Genomic DNA, 25,837 nt, shown 5'->3' with positions numbered 1-25,837 from the left:
TGGCTTAGGTTATTGCATTCTTCCTCCCAGTACAAGTTTTTAATTCGGGCTCAGTGCTACAGTACTGTACAGCACCACACGCTCCTCCTCATACAGGAGTAGCCCCACAGACCTCCACCACTCTGGACACGACTCGATGTGCCAGATGTGAAGCTAGAGCCAGGCTCCAAATATTTACTGCCTAGTTCTGCTCTGCCTACTCATGTGGTCTGTCAAGCTGAGAAAAGCATGTGTATTTATATAAATCCACACGCTCATTTTCCTAAACAAACACCCAAGGAACCTTGGGGGCTGAGCTCCTTTCCACCCTGCGCAGCAGGCAGCCTGCTGATCGCTGGAAAAACTCCCTGGGGTGCTGCTGGAAACCTCAAGCTTCCGTGCATTTATTTTAGAATTACAACTCTTTTAATTAAAAGGGCTTTCAGCTGTGACCTATGTGGGGAAGGTGAGGTGGTTAGCCTAAGGCAGAGAGACATCGCTGCTTGCTGCTATGCAAAAATGGGCCGCCCAGCTTGGCTGCATCTCTGGAAACAGCTAGAAAGTTCTGCACTGACTTCAGCAGCACTTAACAGCCCAGCGGATGTGCACACAGAGGGGAAAAAAAAAAGCAAATGGCCCAAAGTGTGCCTAACCCCTCACCCCTTTGTTCTGTCAGGAGCGCTGCTGAACAAGGAAGCTACTTAAACACAGTAGTAAGGAATAAGGACTGTGTGGTTGTAGCTGGCAGAGCTGATGCCAGAGGTAAATAAGGGCATAATCCTGCTGCCACCCACCCGTGAGCCCTACCAGCAGCACACCAGGTACTCAGCGAGCGCGCTGAGCGCCGAACAATTTCTCAACTCGTGCACATCTCTGTTGCGTTGCTGCAGCCACTGAAGAGCAGCTGAGGATCCGGTTCTTTATGCTTTGCATTCTCTAGAGTTCAAGGACTTAGGACTTGAAAGCAGCACAGCATCAGCCCTCCCTCTCTTTCCCCAGCACACAGCTCTTGCAGACCAAGTGCTGCAGGGAGGCCGGGATAAAGGTCAGTGCTCCTGGGAAGTGCAGTGGAAATCTTCAATAAGCAACCTTGAATTTCTTACGGGTTCACACGAAACCTTTCTAAAGTAAACCACACAACACTCAGCCCACTGGTCCAAAGAATAAAAAGACTGAAACAGCCCTTTTGGGGTTTGAAAAGAGAACCTGGACATTGGAGCTTCGATGGCTACAACATTGATTGACCCCCTTTGGGCAGCAGGGTCCTCCCAGCACGCTTGGTCTTCAAGAAACAGAGATTGCTCAAGACTACAAGAACTGTTGGGTTGTTTTCCCAGTATCGCCACACTAAGGAGACAAGACAGGGGCACAGTCTTCCTACACTAGGAGTCCCCAGAGCTGCAAGGGTCTTTTACCAGGGACCCAGCGTGGCAGCAAGTGCTAAGGGCACTGCAGCCCAGCAGGAGAAGCTGTGCTCACAGACAGCAGGGCTGATCAAAGCCTCTCTTCTCTACCTGATTATTCAGGCACACTGGCTCATCATAAAAATGTTGACTTTGATAGTTGTTTGAGTTGGCAACAGGCAAGAACCTTACCGAGGACAATAAAACACTGTTCTAACCGTGCTCAATGTCAGCATGAAACTGTGAGCTGGTAAACGAGGGGAAGTAAAAGGTGCAAAGAAAAACAGAAAGAGTCATTTCTACAAGTTGTAAACCTGACAATGCATCAGCAGTCGTTTAACAGGGCCAATACAGCAACAATGGTTTTTGTTTGTTGTAAGCACAGAAAACAAATGTCATAGCTGCTATGCATGAGAGCAGAGGAGCTCTCTGGGAAACATCTGTGAGGAGCTCACCACAGGTCTTGAAGTACAATTTCTGTGTTCTCCAAAGAAGTCTGCACATGTGGGCATGTGAAAATCAGTGAAGTCTAGAATTTTTCTCTCAGGGTGAGCCCAAAGCCATACCTTCACACCTGGGCAATGGGTGATCCCAGTTCCTGTTGGTGCCGTGCTGACACGTCAGGACAGGGTGCCCGATCAGCTGGTACCCAGGCAGACACTCGAAAGAGATGGACTGGCCAACGTTGTAACCAGCTCCTCTCACAACGCCGTTGGCAAAAGGTTCAGGGTCAGGGCATTCCTGCAGCTCGTAGGCTGGAAAAAAAAATAAAGTGGAATGTTTCATAGTTATATTTTCTCATAGAAGCATGAACAGTACACTCATCATGCTGCTTGGCTACTTCCCCCTTGTACAATGACTTAATTGAAAGAGATAAAACTTTAATGAACCATGCACACATCTGCATGGAGGATGAGGGACAAGCCTGCTGCTGCCTCGTGCTAGCCTCAGACATGAGCACTTGGGCCCACCCTGGTCCTCTGGAGTTTGCATGCAGAGGTTTACCCCGCACTTCACTTCTAATTGGGAAATCTGCCTTGTTTTTCAACAAAATGTGGACGATCCCGATGATGAATGCGAGTCAAACAGTTAGCATGTTCCACCTGGCATTACAAATTACTGGTCAGCCTTGCTGGAGCTCATTTGCATAGCAATTTCCATGAGATTACCCAGAGTGCCTCACCGAGCACATTCCTTCCGAAATTGTGCAGCAGCGCATGAATTATATGGTGCATGAACAGGACAGCCAAGGCAAAATTAATGTTTTCAATTAAGTATGAGTAGCGGCTTTTATTGCTATTTCTGGGGAGTCAGCCCTTTGTCAGTCCTTGGCTACAGCACATGGCTGGAGACACGTGCTCCATCTTCCCCACTCCTCAGATCTCTCTCCCAGACAGAAGCTGGGCTGTTTGGCTCCCAGCTGCTGCAGAGCGAAGCCTGTCCTGCTTATCTTCAGTGTGGAGCACCCCATCTGCCCTTGGTGTCCTTTGCCCATATTCCCAGGTGAGACCCGAAGGCAGCCCCAATCCAGCATGTTCAAAGAGCAGCAAAACCAGTAAGAGGGGCACTTGCAGGGCCTTGTTCTGCTGGCTGCAGAGACTGCAGCAGCTGCAGCTCAGAGGACATCATATTAAAACTGGGGAGCTGTCTGAGGACACATGCTGGGCAAGAACCTAAGCATCTCCATTTGCCCATCATTTCCAAAAACTGTACTGAGCGCATATTTTGACTCCAGTCAGCTTTTTCTCTACTTTCACTCCATATTTCCATGCCAGAGCCACTGTTCTATTATTTAGCTATTTACTCATTTGCTCATTTCCCTCCGGCAGCCTGCCTCAGCACAAAGTTAGGCTGCAGCTGAGGATGGAAGGGATGCGTTTGGGTGTGCCCAAACCGGACTTCAGCTGAGACTGAAAAGCAGCTGCAAAATTCCAGAGCAGACTCAGCTGCTGAGGACTCCTCTCGTTGCACATGACAGGCGACAGAGCCAAGATCTAAGTGAATCTAGCTGGAATTAATTCAAAGGCATTTCACTGTCACAAAGCACTCTAGGAACATTTGTTATTTGCCGTAGGCATAAGTCAGGGCGAACAGATCCCAGTTACGAGGATTATGCATGGTCTTCTTGTAACACCTTTCCACTCATTTGGATTAAGTCCTTGTGGGATGAATTCAACAGAATAGCAGCCCACCCTCTCTCCCCCATCCTCAACACTAGCACCTGGGGACAGGATTGTCCCAGTGCTGCATGTTCAGTGGCCTCCCTACCTTGGTATTCCAGCTTGAAGCCTGGTTTGTTCTGTGAGTGGTCGCTGTGGAAATACACGGTGGTTTCATGAGACGTGGACAGGAGGGAGCCCGGGATTTCGGTGCCACTGAAGCGCCCGATGACGTTACTGGTGTCGTAAGGCCCATTGCGGATTTCAACAAAGTCATGGTTTGGCTCAGTGGAGAAGTTTAGGAACTGGATGTGAGCACCTGGGGAGTAAGAATCAACAGTTTACCTCTAAACCTATCCACAGGCCTTAACACATCAGCACTGCTCACTCAGCGATGCCCAATACAGCCTAGTCAATCAGAAGGAGGACATTTACTGTGTCAGAGGTAGAGGGTGCCTTGTCCTTCTAGTTTCAGACAAGATCAGGCTATTAATGCTGTGTATTCAGGTTGTTGGAGATCTGTGCTCTCCTCTCCCTCTGCCTGACACCACAGAAATTATGCAGGCAAACACAGAGCTACACCAACCCCCTTCTTGCCATACTGCATCCAGCCAGCACAGCTGGCAGGAGGCTGAGCTGGAGTTTCCCTTCCTCAGCAGCTCACAGCAGCCATGCAGCTACACCTGGAGGAGGAAAGTTAATTCAATAAGTCCAGAGTCAGCCCTTCTTCCAGGCATGCAATACTTCCAGCGCCTGGCAATCAGGCACCCTGCTGGGGCTGGCCTGGAGAGCAGCTGAGCTGGAGGTGTGCAAATCTCTCTTACTAATGGTTGGGGAGATCCTAATTTCTAACGTGATGATGGCTGCATGCAATCTACCTCATGTAGGATGTAGTTTGACAAAAGCTTTGGTCACCTTTCACGTTTATAAAGGGAGGAACAGCTGGTGATATTTTTTAGGCTATTACAAACTGAAGTAGTTCAAGATGGGGAGGTACACAAATACGCTACGGGAGGGTGTTATGGCTAATTCAGAGGCATACGTACAGATCTGTATCAAGCTGTTACACTCCACGGTGACCTGTAACCACCTTTTGAAAAAGTGTCAATCATTGCATAGCACCATACAAATGCACCTTTAATGGAAAGTGGGATCAGGATGTCAAACACCAATTTCTGTAACTCATCTTGGCCAGCAGAGCATCCAGCACTGGCCAAGCACTACTGAACAGGGTTGGTATCTTCCTCTTGTCTCTTTTATGATAGCACCAACCCCAAACCCACTGTCTCACCAAACCCCACTGGCAGCAGTATCCTCCAGGTGCAGTCCAGATTGCTGGGGTAGTTTCCTGGGAACCCTGGGCTCAGGAGCACTCCTTCCATCTCTTCTGCTGTTCCTCCACATTGGGCTGTAAAATCAACAGTGTTAATGGTCAGGACCACTTGCAGGTCTCTGTATGGCCACAGCCAGACAGCAATACGGGAATTAAAGACATAAAAAACCTAAGAAGAGGAAAAAAAGGACAGACTGTTAAGGAGCTAGCACAGATTTTCCAGGCACTGAATGGCTGCATTACTAATGCATGCGCCTTTCTCCTGTCCTCAAGATAAAAGCCTCGACCCAGAGATACCGTGCTGGTGATCGCAGTGGGAGAGACAGATTTAAGCTGCAAGATGGATGGTCTGCTGCCTTCGTAGACACCATAACAGTGCACATCATGCACACTGCGCTTGTTTGAATTTTTAACCACCGCGAAAATTGTTGTGGAGACCCAGAGTGATCTTATTTTGACTCCAGTTACCTCTGCTTTCTCTGGTTAACTGACCTACCTTGACTGCTATACTTGTCAATCTCCAGGCAATTACCGATAAATATAGCACAGCGTGTTTGCACACTGACTGAAGTAAATTCCCTACCAAGAAGCAGTCCACAGATGACAGCACAAAATATGTTTACAAAAAGCATCACATGAAATTTAAGCATAGATAGCATCTTCTCAGGCTTATCTGGATGACCTCTACCTTGTTACGGTAACACCATCCAACAGAATACACCCAGGTGCTCTCCTAAAACAGTCTGACAGCAGAGGTATGGATTCTCTTTGTCCAGTATCTCATTATGTGTGCACTTGCTACTAACGAGGCTTTTCCCAGAAGTTCTTTCTTCTTCCCCTTAATGGCTCTTTAGTAGTACCGCTTCTGAATTATTTAGGAGTCAAGCATCTGGATGAAGTGGACAGAAAGAAAACCAGCATAATGCCAGGCAAGCAAAAAGTCCTCTGAGCAGGGGAATGATGAAGCCTGCATTCCTGGGTGGCTGGTTGGCAGCCACTGGGGGTCTGGGCAGTGTTCAGACAAATTGGTGAGTAATTAGCTCAGGACAACGAGCCTCAGCCCTGCCTGCACAGGGTGCTGCTGCATCCCCAGAGCTCCTACAAAGATGCTGATCACTCACGATGATCTGCACTTGGCTGCAGAGACGTGGCTATGCGTCTCTGAAGCTGGATGACCTTTTTCAGTCAAGTGTGATGCAGGCTAAGAGATAGGAACAGACAGGTGGACGGGCGTTTGTCCCGCTGCACTTAGTCGTGACTGCCCAAAAGCAGACAACCCGAATTAAATTGCACCCGTGTTTACACGCTGTGACAGTGCCGAGCAGATGCAGCCTGGCCAGGCAAAATCCTACTGATCTGAATGACTGATGCTGATCAAAAGAAGAAAAAAGAAAACTCCAAACTGGCAGCTGCTCAGATAGTCGTGGACCCTCGGTGCAATATTGGGATCCTCCTCCTCCCTGCTGGAGTCTCCTACCCTGATGCTGAGCTGAAGGGCTTCTGGTTTCTTTTAGAGCAGCTCCCATGGGCACGAGTCCTTTAGCTCAGACATTCTGCTCTAACTGTCTCTGTACTTATTGCTGGCCTGCAGATCATCAGACGAGGAGCTGTTAGCTCTTATAATTACTTTAAAGCAAAATGATGTAAGCTAGAACAGCAGGAGCCTGAAATAACTGTTAACTAAAGCTATTAAATGCATAAATGTCTCTCTCAAAGCTGTAAAATGTGCAATATGAATATTAAACATCTAGATTTGCTAAAAGCAAAATACTGCTTGAAAATAATCCAAAAACTCCAACAAGTTCCCTTCACCTCTGTTGTCTCTTCTTCTGGGGCTTGCTTCTGCCACCGAGGAAATCAGCTGCCCAGCCCTATTCTCCTAAGGCCTGAGATGCTCAGCAGGCTCAGCCCTCGTCCTCAGAGGCTGTCACAGGCAAATGGCTGTCTTGACAAGTGACCTGGCTCTTCCTGGTCACACAGGACCTGTTAGGCACCGAGGTGAGGACAGCGAGGCACCAGGAGGTGCAGTTTGGAGATATTGGGAAGAGAACAATAAAAGATGCAGTTTCAATGATATCAAGATGCATTTAAAAACAAACAAAAAGCAACAACAAAAAAACAGTCTGTAGATCTTTGCTTCAGATGGGAAAAAACCCTCAACCCATAAAGACTACCTGCTTCCAGTATCAAGAAATCTCAGGTTTTCCCTTTAGAATGAGTTTTTGTTGAGGAATCCATTTTTTATATTTTAAATTTAATATTTTATCTACATTTTAAACAATTAAAACAAAGCAATCTGGTTGGCCCACAGGGATGACTGCTGAAATTTCCCCTTGCAGCAAATGAAGCCTTTCCCATGCTCTGTCTCCCCTACAGAACAAACCTGAATTTCTCTGACTCAGACCTTCACAGAGCTCCTGTTCGCCCTGCACCTCCAGCAGCCCTCAGCCAAAGGGATCCATCTGAAATAAAACTTAGTGTACTGTGCTCCTGGCTGCTGGGCTGCCCTGCCACCATCAAGATAAAATCACCAGCATGCTCTGGTTTATACGGCCACTTTTAAAGCCCCTTTATACGATATGGACAGGAGACCAGGCTGAAAACTGGGGCGCATGAGGAAATGGGGAAAGTGAGGAAAGCTCCCAGAGGTCCTGCTATAAGAGTACAACTGGCTCTGTCTGGGCAATGAACTTCTCCCCATTTCATCAGCAGCCAATTTAAACAGGTTTTTAGAAAGGTGTTATAAATACCAGCCAAATAAGAAAGAAAAAGAGTCCTACCAATGCAAAGTGGAGGGGGGTAATTCCAGCGCCGCACAGTGCCTGGCATGCACGAAATGTGAGAGTGTCCCTGAGGGAGAGAAAAAGACAAAGTTTGAGGGTCTCTCTCTTTCCCAAATGTTTGTTGTCGTCCTTTTTGTCAGAAAAAAAGCAGTCCTCAGTACCTGGAGGGCATAGCCTGGTTCGCACTGGAAGGAGACGACATCGTTCACTAAATAGCGCTCCCCGATCTTGAGGCCGTTCCCAGGAACGGGGGGCTCGGGGCAGCTGGACAGACCGACGGCTGGAAGGGAAGAGTGTGGGTAAGAGCAGTGAGTGCTGCAGGGAGCAGGGCTGAGTACAGCCTGAAGGCAGAAGGAATGAAGTGCACACCTTCACTTCACCCCAGCCCCCTGATGACCACCAACCTCCACCACGGACACGGAGTGGGAAAGTCCCGGGGCCCTTGGGTTCCCCACCAAGATAGCCCAGATGTTTCCCATGGTATTCCCCTGGGCTGTAGAGTATGTCCAGGACCCCTAGTTCACATCCAGTGAAGACTGGAGAGGATGCAAGAGGGAATAATCCGTGCTGTCCCTTGCTGGCTGAACTCTGTTTTGAGCCATGCTTACAATATAAAGGATGCGCTGTGTCTGTTGCATGCAATTTGTGTCTTCCTGGGCAGAAGCTGCCCAGTTTCATTCTCCTGCCCTCCTCTCCCTCTGCTCATCTGCAGAATGAATTCACCATGTGATACAAGCAGCAGCACGCGAGGCCAGACTTTGACAGAGCCTGTACAACAGCCCACAAAAATTTCATTCAATCCCGTTTCCATCTGAGCTACAATTACAACTGGGAAGCCCAATTAACAACTGCTGCAAGCCCAATTAACGGTCCCAGCAGCCACGTGCCAGGTGATGGGCTCTCCTTTCCATGCATGCCACCCCCTCATCCTTCTGCAACACCAAAAGGAGATAAAAGGAAGGCAGGCGCCTGCAGTCACCTCCTCGCCACCACGGCTCTGCTGCCTGCCAGCGCCTCCCTCGCTCTCTGCTAGCAGCTGCCAACACCAGATAACCTCCTGCATCTCTGCAAGGGCTCGTGCTCTGCTTAGACTCAGTCTGGAGGCTGAGCCGAAAGCAGATGAAGAAAAGAAACCTGAGAGGAGATGGCGACTCTGCTTCGGAAATCCAAGTCGTGCTTCCCAGCAAGAAAATGTGCAATCCCTCCCTGCACACGGCTGAAATGCCTGACCTTCAGAGAGCCAGAAAGCAGCTTGAAATAGCTTCCCTTCAGATCAGTGGCCACTGAATTTCACTCAGTCCTAAATTCTTCTTGCTCTGCTTTGACTCGTAAGTGTGTAGAGATAAGAGCTTTGCTTGAGGAGTACAGTAAGGGAGAAAATAAACTGGTGTTTCAGCCCATCTCTCAAAACTCCTTTGCCGAATCTCTAACTGAACAAAGGGTAAAACTGGGGACCAGAGCCATGAAATGCCAGCTGGATGAGCAAAGCAAAAATGGTATTATTTCCAGCTGCCCTGAAAATCAACACCTATTAATTTTCTCAGTAAAGAAACCAAACAAACCTGGCAATCCCAAGCCTCAAGAAAACCTGAACCTGATTGTTGCACCAGGGTAATGCAATCCTCAAAGAGCTTATCGATTGAAACAGTAGTGGGGAAGAAAAGGTTGCAGCAAGAGGATTTCTGTAACACACACTTCCCAAGCTCCCAGGGAGTGCTCTGGATCACACTCTCCCTCCCAAACCCTCTTGGTTGCCGTAATTTTGCTCGAGCCATTAATATGCAAAGTTTCCATCTGCAAACACACCAAAACCTGGAAAGCTCAGTACTAGCTGGCCCTCTAAAAGCACAGGCAGTCCCTGCAGTCAAGCAGCTATGCTGTTTCTGGAGATGTTTTACAAAATGAAATGCACTTTCAAATCTATTTGCCGCTTTGGAAAAAATAAACAGAACATTTGTTGGCTTCGGAGACGTACACAAGATTTGTGATCAGAAGCAATTGGGAGAGCCGGTGTCCAGCAAGAAACAATTATGTTTGCATTGCCCCAAGGAAGATTGCAGGAACACAGATAGCAGTTCCAGCACATCGCTCCTCAGCTCAGCATCACTGCTACCAAGGCAGGAACAGAGCCAGATCACCAGCACGCCTTAACCAGTCCTCTGAGAGCTGCACACAGACCAGCCTAGCTCCTGGCCCCATCACACCCGTGTACAGTACCCTGTGAGTGCACGAGCCTGCTTGCTTTCCTGCCTGCTAGCTAAACATTCGATTTCGATGCGCTGAATAGAGCTGAGGGCTGCCATTCTGCACCTGCTTGCCTGCATGCTGTCTGTGCTGCTGCTGGACTGCATGTAAATAATTCAGCCAGCCAAGAGATAACAGCTACCATCACTGTGACCCACGGTGACTTGGCTACGGCACACCTTTCCTGAATGGACATCTGCTCCAACAGGGGGAATCAAACCACAGAACTGGGGGGAAATGAATTTTTAGCATCTAAATCCAAACCCAGCAGACCTTTCCATGGAGACTTTATTTGCCATGTCTTCCAATTTCAATCAGATTTGTTCTCCTATCAACGATGATCTTTTAAAAAAATATTGTTTCCATATATCAGTGATAATCTCAGGTCAGGATCTGCAAGAATGCAGCCTTGCCTTAGACCTGCTGGAAGCAAAGTGCTGCCTTTCTGCTGGGACACTGGCATAATCCCTTACACATGAACCCACCGAACTGTCCAATGCAGAGGAGTCAGGACAATGCAGATGCAGGTTAAGAAGGGTAATTCCATACAGCAGTGGGCATCAGCAGCAGGCAACATCTCCAGCAATAACTGCTGCAGCTCAGAATGATGCCCTGGTAGCAGAGGCAGCTGACATTGTCCTCACCCATAGGACAGGAGCAGAGCCTGCAGATGGAGGGGGGGTGATTACCTCCCCTCTACATAGCACCCATCAGACAGCACCTCAAATATCGTGCCAGTTTTGCTCCCTACAATGCAAGAAAAAGATCAATAAAGTGGAGCAAGCTCAGCAGGAGGAGGACCAGGATGGCCAGGGGCTGCAGCGCTTATCCTGTGATGAAAGGCAGCCCGGGGTGTTTGTGCAGTCTCCATTCTTGGAGTTTTTCCAAAACAGACTGCATAAAGATGCAAGTAATCTAGTTTTATCTCATAGCTGACCCTGCTTTCAGCAGGAGGTTAAATGAGATTACCTCCTGAGGTCTCCTGAAGCCTGAATTATCCTATGAAGATCTGCCTAGCCCTGTATGCTGCCTCCAGCAATGACCAATATCGAATGCCTAGGAAGGACTGCAAAGAACAGGCAGTTCCTCCCAGTCTCTGGCAAGCATCATTTTAGACACTTCGTGAGCTAAGATTACAGCACTGTGTTGAGCAGGCCAACTCCCCATGAATTTTTAATACTTTGGCTTCCACAGCTCCTGCTGTACTACAAGACAGAAACCAAACAGCACTGCCAAGTGCATCAGCAGCAAGGTGCGGGTCACTCTGTGACCCTGCTGCAGCTCTTCTCCATTTATACTCCCTGCCTCTCTGCAACTTGAGGACAGGGAACCACATATGTGTGGGGGCCCTAAAGCTCACTGCCCCTTCCCCACGATACGCAGCTTCCACTTCTATGAGGCAACAGCTCTGTAACCACTTCCCCATTGCCCAGAGGAACTGAGAGATCAAGGCTGCATTGCTCTTACTTTTGTATTCCAGGTGAAAGCCAGCAGCAGAGACGCTGATATCCGAATAGAAATGCAGATAGAGCTGGTTTGAAGTGCTGTTCAGCAACGCAGGCACTGTAGTTCCTGGGAAAACAAGAGGTGCACAAAGACACTGAAGAGGATTCTTTTTTCCTCCTCCATATCCTTGGAGATTTGCTGCAGAAGAGGCTGAGAACAGAAAGTCCTTTAACTTAACAAGCTCTGCTGGTTTTGATCAGGTTCTAATGAGGCCAATTGAGAAATACCCAAGGCCTCTCTGCAATGGCCTTTTCAAAGTATAATGATGAATTTCATCATGTGAAGTTTTGCCATTCACAGACCAGACCTACTAAAAGCACCGAGAAGGGAACTGGTGAACAGAAACTGTGTGGGTGGAGCTCAGGTCCCCTGCTAGGTGCAGATTCCTTCTCCTGCCTCGTTTCCTAGAAGCTGTTGCAGCAGCGGTCAAAGCGGTTCTACCCGAAACCCAACGCTGGGAGCAGTCTGACAGTCTTTATGCATGATTGTCCTTACCAGCCTCAAAGCACTTTGATTCCACGTTCTTTCAATGAGAAAGAATCGGGGCCATCGTTTTGCAAGTGGTTCTGCTATTTGAAAGCTTCACAATGCTTTTGGGCTGCTTGGTACTCTCCGCTCTGCCAGAAGCTCCATTCCCCTGTGTTGGGCAGGAGAACGGTTCTTTTGTAGCCTTTATTCCGTTTTGGTGCCAATCAACCAGGTCAGGTTAACCTGCCTGTGCAGTGGTCTGAGCAGAGAAAAGACTCTCCTGCAGTACGATGTTTTCCAGCAAGGGTGAAAATAGTAAAGAAAAGCTTAGAGAAGGTTTTCATAACAGAGAGCTACACACACCTCACTGCTGCTGCAAGAGCTTGAAAATGCTGGTGATTTCCAGCATGTGTACACCAATGCAAAGATTGACAAACCTCTCCAAGGTCACCAGCTTGCAAGTCAAGCCTTATCCACAGCTTTTATAGGCTGGTGTCTAGCCTCATCTCTATTTCCTCGAAGCAGCTGATTTCTGCAGTATCCCACCCCAAAAACACACAAACAAAGCCTTGCTTCTAAGGATCTCTATCAATGCTTTCTGCAGGCAACAGTCAAATTCCCAGTTCAATAGAGCATATGATTCCCTTTAAGCACATGCTTAAATCTATTCCGAGTTTTCAAGCTCTTAAGCATATCACTAACTTTATGTACGTGCTGAAGTCCAGTTGGTGTTAATAGGAATGAAGTTTGCACTGATGGCTTTCACTGAACACGATGCTGAACACGTACCAGAGAAGCTTCCCAGCATGGTGGCTGTGTTATCTCCTCCATCAAACACTTCCAAGGAATCCCAGTTCTGCTCAGTGACAAAACTGATCACCTGTATCTGAAGTGATAATAGAAAGAGATGGAAAAAAAATCTGCAAGTTCTCGATAAAGGTTTCAAACACTCAAACTTTCTGTGCCAACAACCTTAAAAAAAAAAAAAAAAGGCTTTTAAAAGACAAGACAGGAGCATAAATGGCTTGTACAACTTGGCCCCAAACAAAAGGCTTCATTTCCTCACATGTGTCACTGGCCACTGCTGCCTGCTGGTGGGTTTGGGGAGAAAGCTGCAGCTTTGGTAATTCTGGCAGGTAGATGACTTTTTACTTCCAGCCTTCAAACATCTGCTTATTAGAGGACCTCAACACTTCGTGGTCTCTTTGGATGAAGATTTCCTACTAAGCCTAATGCTTCTGATGTGCAGTGGTCCCATTGAATTCAATAGAGCTACTCCCCGAAGCACAGAGCTCAGCAGGACACGCTTGCTGGACTGAACACTTTGAAAGGGACTTCAATGCACCACGGATCTGGGCTGCAAGCTCACACGTGTACACACACCCTCCCCTCTTCCCTCTGGAAATTCAGTGAAACCCACCCTTATTTCCTTATGTTCTTATGCTGTATTTACACAGTTACTCCAAATATCTAACTTGCTTTTGTCCTGCTGAATATAAAACACACATACACACACACACACACACAAAAAAAGCCCATTATTTCTGCCATTTTAACCTTTTTCCTCCTTTATTTATTCCGTATAATAAAGCAGGCTATAAAGTTCCTGCAAAGTTTTCATTTTTTTCCCCAAAAAAGGAAAAGTTCAACTAGCAGAAATTGCAGTGACCCCTGCAGCACCATTACTGATCACACCGACCACATCAATATCTTTCAGCCTCCGTAATTACACCCCTATTGTGATTTACGTTATTGAAGGAGGACGTGGACTGAGAACGTGAGTTTTGTTTGCTCTTACATTTTTTAAATTATTTATCCCCCCCATGTACCCAACTTAACGGAATAAACATTTTTAAGGACCTAATTCTAGTCTGACATGTGGATTCACAAGGGATCTGCATCTATTTACTGCCATGTATATAAATTAATTCACTCAGGAAGGTTTGCTAAAGGAATGAATAATTCATGGCAGAAGTGCTAGCTCGTACACTGATTACATAAAAATCTTGCTAGTGACTCGCTGCTACTAAGAAAGCTTTAATTTCACCTCCTCCTCTGATTTACAGCTGTTTAACCTTTAATTGTTGTACAAAATGAGGGTAAACTGATGCTTAAATTAGTATTTAATAACTTGGAGCATGCTGCACATGGCAGCGGGTGACCAGGGACGCTGCATGCAGGGTGAGCTGATCGTGGTGGGCCAGGGTTTGTGGCTGTGGCTGGCCAGGCTGCAGGCACACGGTGGGTCCGGCTCCATGGCCATCACCTGGCCTCTGGGCTGCCCCCATCTCCACTGTGCTTTACTTCCCAGGGGCCAGCAGCTCTTCTCACACCTCTCTCCCCACTAAAGACTTGCACTGGAAGTGCCAGATGGGGTTTGCTGCAAAGGGAGAATGTCCCCTCGTGCCCTGCCTGCTTCCCATGGTCCAGTCCTTCACCAAAACCTCTCCACTCTAGAACTGGAACGTGAACTTCAGGCTTTGATGATGTTAAAGCTCACCCACAGGACACCCTTTTTGTTGTTCTCTGCTTGCTCTCTGTGTTACACTCTGAAATATCTCTTTCTCTTGCAAGAGATCACATGTAGCAGGGGTGGGAGAGCCTTTAAAACACTTCTTTGACATTACGTTCTCCACTTTTACATGTGAGAACTGCATCTGCACAAGCAAAGATGTGAGAAACAAGTACTTAGGAATAAAGACATGCTTTTAGCAGCCTGCTGTAATACCTGCTTTCCTCTAAGCTCAGCAGACATATGCAAAAACAGCTCCACAGGCTGAGAAACTAGCAGCAAGGGTTTGAATTCAGAACACAGCAGTGCAAAATACAGACATCTATTTACATCACTTTAAAAATTAAGTGAATTATCACCTCCTGATCCCAGGAGTGCTGAGAAACTTGCAAACTGCCTCAACTGCTCAGGTGCTGGGCTGAGCTAAAAGGATCCTCCTGCCATCTGGGGGTTTGCACAACGGCTGAAATTTCAGACGAGCAGGAACAAATTGACAACAAGCTCTGAGGCTTTTGAAAACACTGTGCTAAATGGCTTCAAAAACACACAGGAAAGAAGACTTCTGGACTGGATACAGCGCAAGCCCAGTGAAGGGCACGAGGTATTCCAGGCTGGTGATGTTTTGCCAGGTGCCCATGCAGTCCCCAGGGCCCCAGCATCGCTCCCACCAGCCTGGCCACCCCATGCCCAGGTTCAGATCTGAGTTACGATGGTGACACCAGTAAGAAGCCCCCCCATGGGGGAGCAGAACTGGAAGCCAGCAACACAGAGCTGATGTTTCAAGAAAACTGTTGAGAGAAACCCAACTGCTGTGTGCCAACAGCTGCGAGCCCTGCAGAGAGGGAGGAACCCACCTACAGGCCTATTAGCCAAACACAGGATGGAGAAATAAAAGCACTTAACGAACAAAGCCCTTGCAGACAAAGTGGTGTAAAGAAGAAAGAAACCCTCTGTTAATGAGGTGTGTGGAAGAATGGATCTATTAAAGAATCCATCTCCTCTGCATCAATTGGTGTCAGCGCAGCGCATGGTGCAGGGTGAGGCGTGCACGTGCTGAATGGGAGCGTTATCTAAGGTTTGGTCGCTGATGCTGGGCTTAATTCTCCACATCCTCAAGCTGGCAGGACTATTTCTGCAGAGAAATGATAAGGACCACAAAAAGCCTGGAGAGACCGCGTTTACCTGGAGACAATGAGCAGCAAAGCTGTAATTGTATAATCATACTGCTGCAACTCTGCTGGCATAACAAATCCACACAGGCACTCCAAGCAAGCAACTCTTCCTCGGTATAGCTTACAGTGCTTTCAACATCGCATAATTAAGCAGTATGAAGATATATGCCCAAAATATCACAATTATTTTGTTACACCAGAACAGCCACATGGCTCCGCTTATTTCCCATAGAGAGTGCCTCCAGGAGGCAAAAATCCATTGAAATATTACGCACTCATGGCAGCTGCAGTGTCAACGAATGGCTGATTCCAGAGAATTACACATTCTACCCATCTCAACTCCGTAATGTGCAGCCTCTTTAAGTGCACTAGATGCTGTGTTTTCTCCTCTCTCCATCATGCTGCAGCGACAGCTGCTAACGCTGTACCTGTATTCCTGCTCCTTCGGGGACTGTTATCTTCCACACACAGTTGAGGCTATTCAGGTACGGCTCAGGAAAGCCCGGGGAGAGGATGGTGCCTTTGCGTTCAGTCAAATTTCCACCACATGGCACTGGAATAAGCAAAGAAACACTTGAACATGAAAGGCCTTGGCTTTATGCTAGAACATTCTCCTTGAAATATCTGTCTGTTGACAAAAAAGCAAGCAGAACTGGCTCATGATTGCAAGATATGATTTGCAGGGATAATCTCTTTTCAATAACTCTCTCATATAGCTTCTATCACGGGCAGCAAGCAGGCCTTAACTGGGGGGAGCACTGAGCACATCAGCCCAAGGGATTCATTCCTTAGGCCTGCTCTCCTCCAAAGAAGGTGAAAGCAGTTTTCAGATGGATCTCGTTTATACTAGCTGCTGTCCCCAATGTCAAAACCAAGTATTGGACCAAGAGGCTCCTTCCCTAACATTTGGGGTTTGCTGTTTGTTCACAAACAGGCCTGGCTTTTGGATGTACGCGGTAAAAAAATGTTTCTTGGGTTTTGTTTTAACCATCCCAAAGTCTCCTTCTCTGGAGATATTCAAGGCCTGTCTGGATGCCTACCTGGGCAACCTGCTCTAGGGAACCTGCTTTAGCAGGGGGGTTGGACCCGACGATCTCTTGAGGTCCCTTCCAACCCCTACAACTCTGCGATTCTGTGAAACATCATCATTTATTTTTATTTTGCTGAACTGTATTGCCATTTGTCACCTACCCACACAGGTGGGCACAGAAACGTTCCACTGTGCCAGCGCGCCGGGCATGGTGAGGCACTCGATGCTGCGGGCGCCCTGCAGCGCGTAGCCGGCGCTGCACTCGAAGCGCACCACGGCCCCCACCGCAAAGTCGCTGCCCAGCCGCCGGCCGTAGCGAGGCTCCGGGACTGAGCTGCACTGGGTGGCACTGGTCCGAGGAACAGCTTGCGGGAGAAACCAGCAGATGAGGGTGCAGTTGTAAAGCAAAGAAAAAAAAAAAAAAAGACAAAACATAAGAAAAAAAAATAATTGTTAAAGTGTACCTTTGGGAAACTTAAGTGTCCGGATCGTAAGCACTCATCAGTACAGGAGGAAAATACAGGCTGCAGGTGCTCTGGCCATAAGCTCTGTGAGGACAGGGCCAGCTTTTGGTTCTGCACTTGCACAGCACAACCTGTGCCAGGGCATGGTGAAACCCATGGACAGGACGAGAGTGGGCAGGCTCTGCAGCTAGGCAGGACACTGGTACCGAATGAAGTTACTTTTCCCTTGTCATGTTAAAGATCCAGTAAAAGTAAAAATAACACACACACCTGATTACACTAGACCCCAGAGAGTGGCTGAGTCCAAACATGACCGGTGAGAAGAAAAAGCAATAGCAATTCTCTCAAACTTCTGTCAATTCAAGTGTTGCTTGAAATAAAAGCAGCTAGGACATTACAGAACCGTGCATTTTTCTAAACAGGAGATTGTATGCCTTCAAAAAGCTTACCACCACATCAGAAAGGTCATTCCTACATAGGGAAACCGAGGCATTCAGCAATGACTTTCTGAAAATTGGCTTGCCTATAATGCTAGAGCCTCAGCGGAAAGCACTATAAGGTTTCTCAGCTCACTTGGCCTCTTTACTACAAAGGATGACAATTTTAAACAATCTTCTTCATGTCAGGAGAGGGAAGAGAAAGAAAAGGGGAATTTAAGTTAGGATGCTGCATCACCAACTGTTGAAATTGCCTGCATTCCTGTTCAGTCCTGGAAACAACAGCTAAAGAAAGAAACAGCCTGACAGATAAGTGAGGGGAAATACAAGTCAAAGAAGTGTCATCGCTGAGGAAAAAAAATAATTCATATTTTTCTCTGAGTTGCTTTACAATTTATTAGTGTTTAATGCCTGAGTTGCTGGGATGGGGGAAAATGTAGCGATGATGAGCACATTAGCTATATTGTTTGTTTGATTATCATTTGATTCAGCAGATGAATGTCAAATCATGCTATGCTTTTATTTAACCCATGGTGCCTTTGACTCCTCCAGAAGCCACACACGCGATGGCTCTCCTACTGGTACGTGGACAGCCTAGGAAAGGGGAAAGTGAGAGGCTGAGCTGTGAAACATGTCAGTGGCCTTGGGAGGGGAACAGAGAGGCAGAAAAGGTCCACTCATGACAATGCTCTACTTTGGCCACATCCAAGATAGCCAGAATATTCATGGATCTGTGCCACTGCTCACATAGCCCCAGTGCAGCCATTTGTGGCTGATGAGCATGTGCTTGGCCTCTCTCCAAACCACCAAAACGATCTCAAATGTGTGCTTGACCCTTCAGCTCCACTCTCCAGTTGAAGCTGCTTTCAACGTGCTGCTTCAGGCTTCCGATGCCTTCACCTCAGGGGAACCTGCGATACATCTGTATGGCTGGGTGGGGGAGGCTTTGGGAGAGACAGAACTCATTTGTACAAAAATGACAGTAAATGCCATTAGATCCTGGCAAGACGAGTCAAAAATAGGCATGCCTCTTCCTTTTACTACTGCAGCAGTCACTGAAGAGTGTGCAGGAAGGAGGAGGTAATCTTCTCTGATTTCATAAAAATTCTTGTTTTGGTGAAATCTTTAACAATTACTATGAGAATTAATTGTTTTACAATAATTAGGCAGAATTTTAAAGAGAATGGATCTCAGTACGCTATGAAATCCCAAACATGCCTTACTTCACCCCCAGAGAAGGTACAGGGTACCCCTGCTGCCTTTCACAGTACACGTCAAAGTTTGACTGAGCCACAACTACACAAAGCATGTGGGTGAGAAAAACCCTTCTGTTTTCCCCCTAGTCTGCACATCACTTTCTGTTTACTACTTTAAAATCTCTAAGTGGGACTCGCCCAATGCAATGCAAGCTGTTACCAGAAAAATCAAGGGGCCAAAGTATGACAGCAGGAGACCTAAGCCTATGACATGCAGAGAGGAAGGATTGTGCAGAGCTGCTAGACAAGTGCTCAGCTGCTTACACTGAGAAATGTGCTAAAATGCCAGTGGGAAAACCTGCTTGGGTATAAATCCCAAGAATTCACTGCGTACTCAGGGCATGACTCAATGAGATACTTCTGATACTAATCCTGAGATGTGTGAGGGTTGAGGACTGAGTGAAAGTGGAAGGTCTGAACATTTAGTACCTACAGGAACCAAAGAAACCTGCAAGTCCCTTGCTATCAAAATAATAATCTTAATCTCCTTTGGTATTTCCTGTTCAGATAGAAAGAGTGCAATGACCCACAGATGTTGAAAGCTTTTAATGCTGTCCACAACACTTCAAGATGTACTTTTGACTATTATCTCCTAACACCAGTTGAAAGACATCTCCAGAACACAACCATACTCACCTTGGTAGACAAAATGAAATCCTTTGGCTGTAGACTGACCCTTGGAACTAAATTTGATGAGAATCTGGTTGGTGGTAGCTAATGGGAGTGATTCACCTAGGTGAGGAGAAAGAAGAAAAACAGAGGAGAGAGAATACAGCATTAGCTATGCAAGTGGCTTGCTGAAGCCTCTCTAAGGCTTGCACACAAAAGGTGTTAAATAGCAGAGTGTGGTTTTTACCTTACTTTTTCCAGCAGCAACAGGGATGGGTCCCTTACCTGTATGAGAGCCTGAGAGGGAGCTGAGGAGCCGGGAATGCTGGTTGGGGCCATCGTGGACTTCAATGACATCGTTGAGCGCCGTCTGGAAGAAGGCAAACTGCCCAAAGACCACTGCAAAGAGAAGGAAAGGCCGTCAGGGTGGGCAGCGTGGTGAACAGTGCTGCAGCCTGTGCACTGCCAAGGTCTGGCACTGAGACATTTCAGCTTCTTTTATTTCAGGAGCTTGGCAAGGATAAAAAGGGCCTGACTGACAGCCCTGGAAGATGGGAGCCCTTTATTTATCCACAAAGTCGGCACAGCAGAAGCAGCAACCAGCCTCCCCCGTGTTCACTTGCCAGTAGGCTCTAACACTGATTCATAGGCCAAAAAGAATTGTTTTATGAATCATCCTGTTTGCCTGCCTACAAAACACAAGGTATGTAATTTCACCAACAGATAATTATTTATTATTTGTATTGAACCTCTGTCGTGAACTGGGCTCTTGTTGGGTTAGGTATTGTACAAAACCTGAACAAAATAACAGTCCCTCTTCTGAAGAACCTAATTCCTAGATTGAGCCTCTCTGGTCAGGGAGGACCACTGCTAGGGAGAGAGCACACTCACTATTTTATACACAGTCAGTCCTAGGGCTGTCTACAGAAACTGCTAATAAGTAAGCCATTCAGTGCTCTGGGTCTCACTGCATACATTGCAAATGCACTTTAGGAGCAAGCAGAATTTATAAAAAGGGAGAAAAAAATAATGAGGGATTAAGGTGTTTTCTTCTTTTAATAAACTAGTGCAAAAATTCTTTGTTTATTTATCTTTATTTTTCAGAATACAATAAATGCTTTTATTCCCCTCCCAAATCTGCCTTTCTCCCCCCATCTCCTCCCCTAGCTTCACATTTTTAAGTTGTAAGTGCCCAGTTGCAGATTTGCAAGCTGAGAGGTCTCTTGCTGTGAAATTCATCATCCACCGAGCTACAACATTTGTTTCCTGCACATTCAGGTTTCCAGCACAGCTTTGATGCTGGGAACACTGAAAAAGTGACGATAGCACACCCTGACGCCTGCTGTCCACAGAATCAGAGAAGTGAAATAGAAGGGAAATGCATAACATTTGCTACTAATGGTTTTCTGGTTGTTTTTAATGAAGCTATTGAAAGGTAGCGGGTGGAGAAGAGAAGCTAATTTAGCTGTCATCCTACCGTAGGCAGAATTCACACTTGCAGATCAAGCCTGTCTAGCCCACTAGGTATTTTGTTTCTTAAGACAATATCAAGATCAGCCAGAGTAAAGCAGGTTAAAAAGTGTAAAGTGTAAGAGAACAATGTTCTATTTCATCAGTTAAACCCGGGAACTTGGACATAACCTAGATCCATACAGCCTGAAGGGCAATTCAAGTGAAAGAAGCTTTTAACTGAAGCCTGAACACAGTATCCTTATTTTGCACCTTGCAATAATCTTAGCAAAGGAAATCATAAACAACTGAAAAGGCCATAGGGACTGGCTAGAGCTAGATCGATGTAAAGCACTGCGAAGCTGCACCAAATAACAGAATTTAGAGCCTGACCGGGCTGTCAGTGCAAGTGGTTTTAAGGAGCATTAAATTCCCTTCAAATAAGAAAATATGTTAACCAACACTAATACCCATCGAGCTAGCTGACTCAAAAGTTCCTAGAATGTCCATCGTTCTTTTATCCAACCTCTGACCAAAATGAAGTGGCATTGGAGTCTATAAAAAGCACGATGCTCCATTGAAATGGGCCCAGCTTTAACGCACATTCAGGTCGCAATTCAGTAGACAGACTGCATGAGCAAACAGTTGCAGAACATGAACTCATTGAGCATGTTACCGAAACACAGATTTGGAGCTGTCAGAACTGCATCTACTAGCAGGCTCTCCCTCAGCTAAAAGGTGGTTTCCTGTGATCTGTAATTGCACTGTATTCATTTAAAAGTGTACCACGCACAGGTCATGGGGAAATTACAGGACAAAATAACGTCAACAAATAAACTTTACTCAGTTAGTATGTGTTTATAGCAAATACATTTTGTACTCTCTGCTAGCATTAAGCAGCATAATTTATTTTTTGCTGATTTCTCAACTCTGCACAACTGGATACAGTGCAGGAACTGGAAGGAGAATAACAAGACTATATTTTTTTGTTAGTTTTGTGCTTTTCCTCATTTTTGATAATTTAGAAATTTAGAAAAATCTTTACTGACCACAACGAAGTATAAGTAGCATGCAACAGTGCCACTAAATAGTTTCCAATCTCCCTTTTATTTATTTACATATGCACTTATTCTACTGCTTCATCTAAACAAACCCAAACAAGAGCCAGTAAAACAGATTTTGAGGTGTCTGAAAATCTGACAAAAATATACCGTAGTCCTTTGGCACAACGATGAAGTACAAGCAGACTTGTCCACTGGTGTAATTCTGGGGGTAATTTGGAGAAAGGACCACGCCATCTGAGCCTGTGTACTGACCGCCACAGGGTGCTGCAAGAGAAAGTCGAGAAGAGATCACTGAGTGTACCCTTACCAAGCCTGCCATGAACCATCAGCCTTTTTCCCCACTGCTTTCAAATCCATCTCTGCCCACGTTTTGTAATTCCGCGCAGTGTCAGCTGCCCCGACCTATGATCGATTCCGTGCTTCAGGCATTGCAGCTCTTGCTGCAAGTTCTTATTAAGAAAAATAAGGCTTATCCTAACCTGAGTTCATGCCTGCTTCACATTTAATTATTAAGACCACGCTGAGGCTAAGGGATGCCATGTGTGGTGTTGTAGCTAATGGGTGATTTGCACTGCTCTCCACCGGCTCTTGAAGCTCAGGGCTTGACAGAACCGAGTCCTGCTCCTTTTGCCCTCTCTCAGCAGCAGGAGCCTGGCTGCAGTGGGAACAGTGCTCCCCCCGCCAGGGCCTTTCGAGCCAGAGATCTCATTCCTCCAGTCATCCCAGACTGACAGCTCTCTCTTCTGTCTCTTCTTATGCTAAGAAGGCCTGGCTGCAAACCCGTCATTTAAACCATTTTCTCATTAAGCCAGAAAATGAAACAAAACAAACAAAACCCCAACACAGAACCCCTAAGACAAAATTGTCTGTTTTCTCAGTAAATTATGACCCTGCCCAGGAAAGCACATGCTCAAGGGCTTTGATTAGCAGGGATTAAGTTGAACAGATGTTTAAGTTGTTGCATCCTACCCTGCACTAGGGAAACAGGTTTTGCTATGCACATAGCTGCTCTGCTCAGTTTTCTCTCTATAAAATGAAGGTTCAAGAATCGTCATGTAAGTCAGCTTTCCCTGACCCCAGGGTGTTAAAAAATGGAAGGATTATGAAACGCCGAGAAAAACCATCTCCATCCCCTTGCAAGCATTTCTATACAAAAGTAACAACAAGCTTTGCAACTGGATAAAATGCTGAAGTATTTCGTGCTAGGCAGATCATCCTCTCCTTGCCTTTTCCCCATGGGCCTTACCTGTACAGGTGGGTCGAGGCTTGTTCCACGTGGGTTTTCCATCTTCTCCCATTATGCACGTCAGCGTGGAGACTCCTTCAATATCATAGCCGCCGTCACAGTAGTAGGTAATGGTGGATCCCAGTTTCAGGTCTGTACCCACCCGTGTACCATTCTTAATTGAGCCAGGATCAAAGCAGGACTCCCTGGGATTTTCTGTAAGATGAAATTGCCAAGATCTTTACTGGTCTGACAGAGAGGTTTTCAAATTGTGGACAACAGCACATTTTTTCTGCTTTTCTTGTCTGGGAATCTCACTTAAGCAGATTACAAAGACCAGCACTGTTTGCAGGGTTTAGATTTCAAGCATTCTCTCATGCTGCTGAATCTGGGAATTACACGGGTCAAATTCTGGTGCAGACCATTTGCTGATGCTCAGCTCCAGCTCTAGCACGAGCAAGAAGGAAACCCTCACTTCATACAAATTAACTGGTACCCAAAATCCAACCAACCGGGCAACTATCTACACTCGCTCTCCCTCTTCAACAGGAGACAGGCTGCAAGGAATTCTGCAAATTAGGGCACATAAACACAGATTGAACATACAACATATTTCAGATGTGCTACATCTGCTCACATTATCTCCTTGGCACCTATCACGCCAGTATCTAAGAGCTGTCTGCTCTCACCATGAAAATACATCGTGCCACGTGCTAGCTGGTTGGCTCTCCAGATGTGCAGCATGGCTGCAATTATTGCAAAATGATTACAAGCAGTTAGACAAAATGAAGACATTTTTCTCTCTGTTCACTATGCCCTGCAGAGTTAAAAACCCCATTTACATATGAAAATTCCAGTAAAGACTAAGAGCCGTCAGGACTTGGATATTTCTTTCCTTTTTCTGAGGGCTTTTTTCTTTTTTGCCTTTTTTTTTTCTTTTTTTTCCTGCATGAAATATAATTAGAGGCTTTGATTAATCCTGCTCTTTTGTCATTTGGAAATTGCTCATTAAAGATGAGGGCTTTTCTGAGAGCAGTGGGTCTGTGAACAATTATAACGTGTTTAAGCATTAAATCATGGGCTTTTTAGTATTTGGGGAGGGGTTGGATGGGAGAAGGAGAAAACAGTCAAGCCCCCAGATCTTGCTTTTGTTCTCCCCTCTCTCCCTGCTTTGTTCCCAGTGAAAAACAGGATTAGCTTTATGGTTTTCTTTACAAAATAGCTGTCCAACTGGCTAGTGATCCAGGTAAACAGGGCACAACAGGCTGTTTTTCCCTAGAAGAGCAGTTCCCAGTTCTGGGAGCCACATCCTGGTGAACCCTCAGTGCTCCTCAGACACCATCACACACCTCTGTCATCAGGACCTTATGGCTCCGTGAAGCCACCTCACAAGCTGCTTGTGGCCTGGTTGTGGTCAGTGAGTGACCCATAGGCAATGCCCCTGCTCTCGAAGGAGACAGAGCCTAAGGGGCAGTGCTGGGGGGGGGCGCTGGGACTCCTGGGTTCTCTTCCATGCTTGTGTCTGGCTCCATGAAGCTTGGCCAAGTCGCTCTTCCTTTGGTGTCCAACCAGAAAATAGGATGCTTTGGTTTATCTGAGCCTGGGAAGATACACACATGTGCCTAGAAGCCTAATTCACACCATGCTCAGAAGAGAGCTTTGATACTGAGAACATTGCAGAGAAGATTTGGGTTTTAAGACAAAAGAATTCAGTCTATGTTTTTATCCCATTATTGGCCGTGTGTGATCTGATGGAAGGTCCTGCTGAGACACCAGCTAGACACGATACAGAAATCTTGATTGTGATGAGTAAGATATGAGGACCAAAAAGCTTGGTTTATTCACAGCACTGGAAAGCAAAGTCCTTAGCGTGCGGGTCAGCTGGGATGAACATATTCTCTCCTCATTCTTCCTCATGCTTGTGACACATCAGCTGCAGTTGGAGAAGTGAGCAGGCAGCCCTTACCATTACAGCAAGTCCTAGGAATATTCTGGCACAGACTGGTCACCACAACCCACAGAGGAGAATGAATCACTTCGGGCATGAGGGCACTGAAGATGAGCGGTGCAGTTGCAGAGCTCGGAGTTCCCTTCAGCACACAAGCCATTTACAAGAGTCAGTGCTTCATCTACATGTCCAAAATATGTCTTCACTCTGCAAGCTTTTACTTCTCGGAATTGTTAATGTTTTAGACCCTTTCATACAAAAGCTGCACCCAACGGCTTTCTTATGGCCACTTTCTGCCTCTCTTGTTATTTTGCACAGCCTCACTGCCTTTCATCTAACGAGCTGATGCAGCTTCAACCTGCCAATCAGCCTCCCATCCAGCTGTCAGATGTCTCAGCCATGTGCTTGATCTCAGTCTCTGCTCTTGCTTTGAAAAAATCGTGATGTTCAGCACTGAAGTCACTCTGCTGGCTGCTGAAAAGGGGGTGGTGGCTGATTGTTGAGAGATGACCCCACTGCTTTTGTTGTGTTTTCCTCATTCTTGACTGTTTCTGTTCCCTCGAGGGTCTGTGCCTTCAGGGACCCCACTCACCTTGGATGACGATGCATCCTGACACTAGTCCTACGCAATCCTCCAGCTGAACACTCCTCTGCTGATGAACTGCCCCGATGATCCTCAACAGTAGGCTACAAAGGGAGGCAGGAGCTCAAACTTAAGGAGGTATTTGGTTGCGTGGTGACAGCAAGAGACTCGTAGAGGGATGTAGTAAAACCACAGCTTCCACAGCCTTTGATT

General features: G+C 46.6%; 1 protein-coding gene across 2 annotated transcripts in view; it reads right to left on the bottom strand.

The window, feature by feature from the left end:
• The window catches only part of CSMD2 (CUB and Sushi multiple domains 2), a 285,673-nt gene that overhangs the window by 50,959 nt on the left and 208,877 nt on the right, over positions 1-25,837 (bottom strand). For both annotated transcript variants that reach the window (XM_032202121.1, XM_032202122.1), the window contains 13 exons: positions 23,115-23,309; positions 22,016-22,132; positions 19,641-19,754; positions 19,383-19,478; positions 16,751-16,954; positions 15,988-16,112; positions 12,665-12,761; positions 11,369-11,473; positions 7,819-7,937; positions 7,655-7,724; positions 4,833-4,949; positions 3,651-3,860; positions 1,949-2,137 (listed from right to left, as the gene is read on the bottom strand). In XM_032202121.1, coding sequence (XP_032058012.1) covers positions 1,949-2,137; positions 3,651-3,860; positions 4,833-4,949; positions 7,655-7,724; positions 7,819-7,937; positions 11,369-11,473; positions 12,665-12,761; positions 15,988-16,112; positions 16,751-16,954; positions 19,383-19,478; positions 19,641-19,754; positions 22,016-22,132; positions 23,115-23,309 — 1,758 coding nt within the window. The remainder of the gene's footprint in view (positions 1-1,948; positions 2,138-3,650; positions 3,861-4,832; positions 4,950-7,654; positions 7,725-7,818; positions 7,938-11,368; positions 11,474-12,664; positions 12,762-15,987; positions 16,113-16,750; positions 16,955-19,382; positions 19,479-19,640; positions 19,755-22,015; positions 22,133-23,114; positions 23,310-25,837) is intronic.

The sequence above is a fragment of the Aythya fuligula genome, chromosome 23 (genome assembly GCF_009819795.1).
Source record: "Aythya fuligula isolate bAytFul2 chromosome 23, bAytFul2.pri, whole genome shotgun sequence".
Classification (NCBI taxonomy): Eukaryota; Metazoa; Chordata; class Aves; order Anseriformes; family Anatidae; genus Aythya; species Aythya fuligula.
Note: the sequence above shows the minus strand (reverse complement) of the source record. Positions and strands in the feature narration are given on the sequence as shown.